The sequence below is a fragment of the Cyprinodon variegatus genome, unplaced genomic scaffold (genome assembly GCF_000732505.1).
Source record: "Cyprinodon variegatus isolate N-32 unplaced genomic scaffold, C_variegatus-1.0 Scaffold160, whole genome shotgun sequence".
Classification (NCBI taxonomy): Eukaryota; Metazoa; Chordata; class Actinopteri; order Cyprinodontiformes; family Cyprinodontidae; genus Cyprinodon; species Cyprinodon variegatus.
The window spans coordinates 202,190-211,450 of NW_015150613.1; the positions used below are offsets into that span (position 1 = coordinate 202,190).

Genomic DNA, 9,261 nt, shown 5'->3' on the forward strand with positions numbered 1-9,261 from the left:
GAGCATGTTTGAAGGTGTTTGACGAGGACCCGAAGAAAGAGGGCTTTTTAAAGGAGACTGAGACAAAAAGGGGGCTAATGAGGAAACTGGGAGCAGGTGTGCACAGAACAAGACAGGGAAAGAGCTAGGGAAGAAGGAGAACATAAGAGGGCAGCAGAGAGCAACAAATAGAAACCTGGAAGACTGGAAATAACAACAAAATGATAATCAAATAACTAGGACTATAAAACATGGAGAAAAGAAAACTAAACACTAGAAAACAAGGAGTAAAGTAAGACTGAATACTCAAAACAAAAACATAACAGAAACAGAAACCTGACACTTTTAGCATTTCTCAAAACTGTTTGACAATTTTGCTAATAATCTTTTAACATCTGAAATAAAACCTGTAGTTTATCCTTTTATCACTGAATTATTTCTCCTTGTCAGGCAGCAGAAAAATAATAATAAAAATACTATTCAATTTTTTGATTTCATACAGATATTCTGATATAAATATTTAAACCAAGCATTTTTACAAACCTTTTAAATAAACAAAATCAATTATTACAGAAAAAAAGGAAAAACTATGTGAAAGCTGACTCTTCCTGTCTTTTTGAACCAGCAAAACACAGTTCTGTAAAACATTCAATCATAAGTAATTTCCTTCTCTGTTTAAATGCATAGAATGGGGCAGAATGTTATTTTATATTATTATCAGCTTCTTTCAGTAAACATTCAATTAGCACAAAACAAATGTGATCGTCTTGCTGTTTTTGAGGCTTCCAGCTACGGCTGCATGCTTTGTTGGATTTGGATGTGGGCGTGATGTCACACCCACCTTGGAATGAGTCAGAAAAGCAGCAGGATTATATAAATACATTGATTTTCATTTAGGAGATGTTTTAATCCTTAGTTTCTCCCTCCATTCTGGGTGTGTCTATAAGACTCTGACGTTGGAAGTTCGGGTTTGTGTGAACTTCTTATTTCACTGAAATAACTCATTGATATGTATTTTGTTCCCAGTTGATTGTGGGTACATTTTGTGATACTTTAAACTGAAGTAAATTAGTTTTATGAATCATGGTTTAATTAAATCCACTGGCTGTTTAAGGACTCTCTACATTTTAAATTGCACACAGTTGATCCTATTTTAAACCTCTTTCCTTCTCCCTGTAGGGACTGGAGGTTTCCAAACCAGGCCGCTATCACACTCTCCCCTCTGACAACTTTCTGGAAATGAGCGACTCTGGAGTCGAATTCACCCACTCTGGTCTCCCCCTGGACAGCGACACGGAGGCCGTGATGACCTACGCCTCCCACAAGCCTCTCCTGAATGCCGCCTCCCCTCCAGCCGTGACGGAGCAGGTCCACACCGACAGCCTGGAAGCCACCGCGCCCCTGGATGGAGACCTCACCGCCGTCCGAACCCCTGACTCTGCCCTGAGCGCCAGCCCCGCCTCCAACCCTCGCTCAGCATCAGCCGCCACCCCTGACGGCAACCTGCAGGGCCCCGCGTCCCCAGCGACGGCCTCTAAGAGCGCCGGAGAGTCCGACTCAGCAAAAACAGAGGGAGGGGTGGAGGGCGAAGAGGTTGGTCAAAAAGAGTAATCTGGAAGAACCGGGATGCTTCTGGATCCATTTATGACCCAAACACAGACAAATCCTTTTTTTCCCTACGTCCGAAACATCACAGCTGACATATAGCAAGGATGTAGATGTGCTGGATGCAAACAAAACGCTCTACACGGGTGTTTAATTCACTTAGTACAGAAAAAAAAAGAAGGCAAAACAACAACAACCTCACTGTCTATGAAAAGAACAAAGCCATCCAGTGCATAAAGATGCATGCAGTTCAGGTAACCATAAAAGACGAAATCTAGACGTTAGAGTAGACTACCTGCATGCTTTTCCAAATGAAACACTCCCTGCACTTAAATCATATCAAATCATTTCAACGCCTGTCAAAGAGGTTCAATAATAAGAACATGACAAAGGTTTAAGGGTTTGACAGACAGACAGATGGTATTTTTCAAGGAATCAGAGCGGAGCTCCATACAGCGAAGAGCTTCTCACCTTCCAGCTGAATCCCAGCATGTTTCCTCTGATGGCACTTATGTCTCCTGTCTCCGAAAATCACAGCGATGATTGCATTTCAATCCACTCCCACTCGCTCTGTTATTAACAGTACAAGCATGTCAGAAAACATCACCGCATCTTAGATGAAGCTGTTTGTTTCAGTTCACTTGCAAGGATGAGCTACTCGAGGTGTTATTTCATATTTAAAAAAAAAAAAAAAAAAAAAAAACACCCAGGAAGATGAAACTAGTTCAAGTAGACTGAGCAGCAACACCTCTCTAATACAGCTGACGGTTGTTTCAAATATTTGGTGTCAAATCTGCTGGATGTGAAGGATTTGTCTGAGGAAACCTGTCAAAACGTCCACTTTTTTCACTCCGCACCCTGTCAAAAAAATCCTCATCTCTGTTGTTGTTTTCTGCTACTAGTGGAGCTATCGTCCGCTCGGTTCCAGGAAAGGAAAAATTCAGGGAAAACTGAATGACATTTGTGTGAGTTTCAGAGCAGCTCTTGAGAGCATAATTGGATTCCTGGTCTTTTTGGAGACAGACCAATTCACGGACAGCGTGGAGTGAGGGCCGGTGATAAAAGAGATGAGAGAGACGGGAAAAGGGTGCGATTCGGGGAACAGATGAATGACATCCAGGATTCAAAGCCTATTTTCATCTCGGCCAAGAATCCACCTCGCAGAGCTCTCATTATTGTAGCCCAGTTGTTTGGCAAAATGAAGTGACTGGAAAGATAAATCCTGATGGGGTTGTGATAGCGATTCAGCCATCAGGTTCAGTAAAATGAGCGGTTATCAGAGAAGGTTTTTTTGAGGAGGAGAGGGGTGGCGGAGCTCTAAGCTATTCAGCCGACACCATCAGACTCTGGATAGAGACATGAGTCTGTTTGGATAAACGTCTCTATTGGGTGAAAAGCTTGAATTGAAGCTACAGTTATTATCAGTGACATAAAAATAACCATCACTAGTTCTGTGAAGCCTATTCCAACATATAAGAGATGGGAATAACAATAGAAGTGACACTGTCTAAAAAGTTTCTCACCCAGTTTCATGTGAAACACCATAAAATGTACAATTATATAAAAAAAATGCTGCATATTATATTTTGACAGCTTTTATTATGGAAAAATTCTGCACTGCATTTTAATTTCTTCCTACATACATTTTTTTTTTTTTTTTTACAAGAAATAAGAAAGGAAATTTCAAGAATTTAAAAGATATTCAGGGGAAAAAAAGCTGTTTTGTGGGTAAAATGTCCAAATAAAGGTGCTGCCTTTCCCCCAAATTATATAAAAACTTTGCAAAAGCTCTAAAATTAGGTCAGCAGAAAGATGTATTTTAGTGTAACAATGATAAACGTATCAAATGGGCAAAACAAACCTTTAAATTTATAACATGTTTTTGTCAATGGCTAACTAAGACAGAACATATATTTTAAAAATTGACTCTTCTATGCTTGAGACTAAATGAAAACAAGTAGTTGTTGACCTAAATTAGCCATTTCATTGATTTCTATGGACAATAATGTCTCAAGCTTATGTTAAATCCTTACTCTGAAATTGTAAATACTGCATCTTAAGTCCGTTTTAAGATTAAAATCAAACTCAAAATGTCTGAGAATCCTTCCCAAAATCCAATAGAAAGACATATATGTGAACACAAGTTTTCAGGATTTTAACACATTTCTTGCTGTTTAGCATTTGTTGCTAAAACCTCAAACAGTCTTTTAGTTCAGATTTAGCTTAGTACTTCCATTTGCTAAGTTTGGTTGGGCACTGTCACTACCTGATCCGTCCCGGAAACACGATCCGTCCTGCGCATGCGGCATCAGCTCATATACATCCGGGTCGACCTCAATTTTATTTTGTTAAAAAGACCTAAATGACATTTTTCCCCTCCCCAAAAATAGCAAAATAATGTGTTTCCTGAGAAAAAAAAAGCGTTTAAATCCTTTCTGTTTTATCACTCTGTGCTCGATCTGCACAGGAAACGGGATCCTAAGCTAAACATAAATCTAGTCTTTTAGAGTTTTATGTTTTCGTTTAGTTTTAACCTTATGCTGATGAAGATTCTCATTCATCCGGGTCATGGTTGGTTTCGGGTCCTGGACTTTCGGTCCGGGTCCTGGACTTGGTTTCCACTGAAACCAAATCCAGTGGATTGTATTTTAAATTTTTACAGGTTTTAACCTTATGGTACATAGTGCGTAATCTAAAAAAAGAAACAACTAAAATGCAGATAAACATGGTTTAATCATATTTTCCCCGACTGCTCTGAGCATGATGATGATGTCAGAGAAGCAGTTTAATAAAGAAAATGCAAAAAGCACCAAAATTAACTTACAAAAGTCCTAAAACGTTTTTTTAAAGATGAATATTAGCATTTTTTAGTAAGTTAAGGATAAAAATAAGTAATTTTAGTTCCATAATTACATTATTTATGGACACCCAGATGTGTATCTGTTCATGCATGCGCAGGACGGATCGTGTTTCCGGGACAGATCGGGTAGTGAAAAGCTGGAGACAAATTCAACATGGCTGCCATGAGTAAAATAGTGATAGCTATACTAACAGACGTATTATTAGCGTCTCTGACAGTGGTTAGTGATTAACACTTCCTAAGTGGCATATCTGCTTATTTTACCTTGTTGCTTAAACATGTGTTAATGCAAAGATTTGCATGAATTATTTTGACTTGTATAGATTAGTAATTACCCCGATCTCTAAAGACACTAAACTTGGAATTGGAGTGATACCCACATCCAAGTTCCAACATCGTTCACAGACTCAGCAACTGTCTTTGACTAATTAGCTTTTCTTTCTAGGTGTGAAAGAAGCTAATTCAGGTCACAGGAAACAGATTTCCACCCCTAAGTGGGAGCAAGACACACAAGTACACCCTATTCTTCACAAGTCCACCCATTTTGTGTAAAAGGATGCAGCATCAACTCCGTCGTCTGACACATAGGGTCCAAAACGAAAGCCTTTGGGTCCCAACAGTCTCATTTGTACGTCAGTGTTACCGGTCCCATTGGGGTCTGTTAGCAGTATGGCTACCTCATGCTGTCACTGAACCGACGCTATCCTGACAGACTGCACGATTTACCTAAAAGCAGCAACACAGACACCGAAGTTCTATTATCAAAAGAGAAAAGCACAATTTTAGCATGAGATTGTTTGTGATTATGAATATAGTTCACATTTTTATTCATTAGAAAAAGAAGCAGCTATTGTAAATACAGTTTACTGAATAGCAAAAAAAAGGAAATTCTTTCAGGAATATTTAATTGTATCATGTTTAAAACGCCTTGCATAACACAAACGGGAGAATTTAAAACCCACACAAGGGGAGCTGGAGGACTTCTGAAATGGACTCTGTAGATCTGTAAGTATTAACTTGATGTAAATGAGCAGTGATAGATCAATTTGGTGGACTAATAACAGGGTATCTGCTGAATATTTGATGATCTGATGCAATATTTATGACAAACGCACTGAAACACCACGAACGCCCTCTATCTGAAAGAAAAACAGACGTAGCACATCAGAACACAAGCCTGCAGCAACTCGTCTGTTTTCACCGTTGTAAATATGACAATAATTGCATGTGAATAATCTTATAATATTTATTCATTTCTTACTATAAGGCTTATGCAAGATTTTTTACTGCAACGATCATTAAACCACACATCCAGAGTAGGTAGAAAACTTTGCCTTCAGCTGGGAAGTCCCCCGTGTTTACATGTTTGAGTCTCATTGATGCTTGGTGAAATCCTTTCATCAGGGCTGGCCTCAGCAGGGGGTGAGCTGTCTGTGCCTGCAGGGCGCGCTGACACATCAGAGGTGCTGATGGTTTCAGCAGGTACAGTCAGATTCAGGCTATGCCTCAAAGGCAAACGCTGACAAACAGAATGAGGAATCTGCAGCACGAATCCAGCGTGTGGAGAAAATAAAACTTTTACAATATCTACATCACTGCAGGATTTAATCTTAAACTACTTATTGGATAAAATACATGATTTCTCCTGGATATCATCTGTTTTAAATGAAAAAACAAGCATCTTAGTGTCAGCATGCATACGTTGAGTGTGAAGCACTTCTTGCTAAACGTTGACGATACCTACAAGGTCAAAGGCTGAATGCAAACATGTAATCAAACAGGTATTTATTGTGTTAATGCACACAGACTGCATATATTATTTATATCATTGATTTTTTTCACGCTTACCAAAGAGAAATGCCTCTAAACTATCTTGTTTACTAATTTATTTCCTCAATCCATGATGCACAAACCTAAAAAAAAAAGATTAAAGCTTGTTTTAAACCTCTAAAATGAATCTCCTGAATACATCTCCAGTGTTTAACCTTTAAAAATCGTGCTTCCCCTTAGAAATGTTGAGTTTTTCCACATCCCCATCATACATTTTCCTGCTTTAATACATTTGCCCTTTCAAAATAATAAAACTAGACACATATGACATGCGGAACCAAACATTAGTAAAGTTTAGCGCTGAAGATGGATACGAGATGTCAAGTTCAATGTTCAGTTGATCATCTGTACAAGTCTGCAGGATTTCTTTGGGTCCCTCAGGCAGACTGCAGGCAGATGACGATTTTTGCAACCAAGCTGACTGTGAATGAACATATGGTGAGTTTTGGCTGCTGGAGACCGACAAAACAGTATGAGCCAAAATGTCACTTTCCTGACACTTAAAATTATGTAGAACCCTGAAGCTGTTAAACAAACTTGTAAATTGGATGTTGGTTTACCACTAGGGGGAGCTCTTAGAGAGTCAGGTAGTGGGTTTTAAAGTGCAGCAAAAATGTTGTTCTTAACAAGCAGGTGTAAATTTATCTGCAAAACATTTCTGAAACCAAATAAGACAAGTTCTTAAAGTAATAGATGTGCACAGATTAGAAATAATTGGGGAATTAACACTGATTATCTCTACATCATGGAACCTGATGGTTATGAGGCTCAGAGTTAATATTCTGCTCTTATAGATGATGAATAAGAAGCATAGATAATGGACAAGTTTTAATAGATAAGTTTGGTCGGAACCAAGCTGTGATGTGAGGCTGTTTGTGGGGAGCTGGCAGTGTTGCTATCATTGATAGCGGGTAATTGGTAGCCTAAAGTCATTGATCTAAGGTTGATCCAAGTGATCCAATTATACCGACGGATCACTGTAGCTTAGCCTGGTGAGGAACTAAATGCTAGTTCTGGTTGAAAGCTGTCTGAATACTCAGTGCACAGCAGGTGGTTGCACAGGAGCTTACATAGCTGCAGCCTGGATCAAAAGAACCGATAGAAGCCATGTGAGCATGAAAACTGGACCATAGAACATTAGGAAGAGGTGATCTGATCACATGAACCATGTTTCCTTTTCCTGAGGGCAAACATGGAACCAGGATGCACTATGGGAAACTGGTAGAGGTAGGCTGCTTTGGTTAAAGGACCTTTAGAGGAGAATAAAAATGATATTAAGGAGGCTGACTCGGCTCGGAGATGTTCCTCACAAACAAGTCCTCATAATTGTAAAAACTTAAAGGTTCTGCCGCTATCATCTTGGTGCCCCATAGCACAGCACACATTCAGATGTCCAGTGGGGGCCGTACAGAAGGACCAACAAACCAATACGTCCTAATATTCTGTCTGATTGGTCTTACTGACCTAATCTTTGGAATATCTTTCTTTCCAGCTGCTGAAATGTGTTTTATTTTCCTTTTTTAAGGTGTTAAATAAAAGGATCAAGCAGAGGATCAGACCTCCGTTAAACATAGAAAGCAAAGATGAAAAATGTACAACTATAGGTGAGATATTAACCTTTATCATAGACTATTCAGGCTTTAATTTTACCTGATTAAGGTCAGATTAGGAGCTAATTACTTTAAACTTAACATTGGTGCTGTAAATTAGCCACAATGGGATTCAAAGAGTGTCCAGGACTTTAGATATGGCTTTCATTTAAAAGTTTTCACAATATTCATTTATACTACGTGGTTTATCCGGTCACTTTTCTTTAAATACACATTGAAAAGAAAATTGGGCAAAAGGACACTTTGAAATATGATCAGAAAGCAGTTCTTAAAGTGACAGGAGGAGGATTACTCCTGGATTCTTTTTGTTGAGGTTAAAATATCTGGCTTTTACCTTTACAGCCGGTTGGAAACATGGGTATACTGTAAGATAACAGTGACATTTATGTAAAAGAATGATTGTAAATTGTCTTAAATTGAAAACATAAACCAGGGATAAGAGAAATCGGTTTACTGAAGACATTCAGCTTAAAGAACAGAAATTGTTTCCTCTTTTTTTCCCCCTAAAGTCAGAATGTAAACTTAGAGCCTAACTTTTCTTCAAACGGTCACTTTTTGGTTTGCATCTCATATAAACGCCCCATATGTGCACATATATGCCCTGTCTGCATGAACTGGCAGATGGTGTTGAATGAAAGATGTTTGGTGTGAATTTTCTGCATCTTTTAATTCAGAAAAAAGCTCTGCAGTTGTTTTCTTTCTTAACTTTTGGATTAAAGTCATTTAGAAAGTGAGGATTAAAAAAGTTATCCTTCATAAAATAAAACAATAAACAGAGACTCATTCTGGGGCCAATTTAAAGCTCTATGAGGTGAAAAGACGTGGACTTTATTCGGCCTCCAGCAGTAACGTCTAAATTCAGGCAATCCCATCTGATGGTGGCTTCATGAAAGGATTTCACTTTGTGCCATTCACCCTCACAATCGTGTTTTCTGTTTCATTACACGTCTGAGCTGAAGTCCAGAAAGCTCCTCACTGCAAAGCTGCTGATCTATGCTCCGGCTGAAGGAGATTTAATAAGATGTTCATTCAGCTATGATTCCTTCTAATGTTAATCTATCTTTCTCTGAAATTCCAACAAAAATAAAGAAAATGGCAATTTGATTTAGAAATCAGCTTTAATAGAAAACTTTAAGGGAGCGTTCCAACTCAGATCAATTCATTTTCCTTCTCTTGGGCTTAAATCAACAGCTTTCTTTGATTCATGACGAATAATTGTTGAAACTAATTTCGAGCCGCTTATCTTTGTGACAGTAAGCTTATTCTGCAGCTAAGTGTTTTATAGTTATTACATTTTCCCAGTAATGAACACATGAAGCGAACGACACGCCTACTTTCAACGCCTCTCTTCATTGTTTCTAACCTCACCTCCTTCCT

At 38.6% G+C, this 9,261-nt stretch overlaps 1 protein-coding gene across 1 annotated transcript in view; it reads left to right on the plus strand.

Moving 5' to 3' along the window:
- LOC107086726 overlaps nt 1-3,214 on the plus strand; it is a 38,062-nt gene extending 34,848 nt beyond the window's left edge. Inside the window, exon 10 of the mRNA XM_015377854.1 lies at nt 1,159-3,214. Within this exon, the coding sequence (XP_015233340.1) occupies nt 1,159-1,590 (432 nt within the window). The 3' untranslated portion in view covers nt 1,591-3,214. The remainder of the gene's footprint in view (nt 1-1,158) is intronic.
- The last annotated feature ends 6,047 nt before the right edge of the window (nt 3,215-9,261 follow it).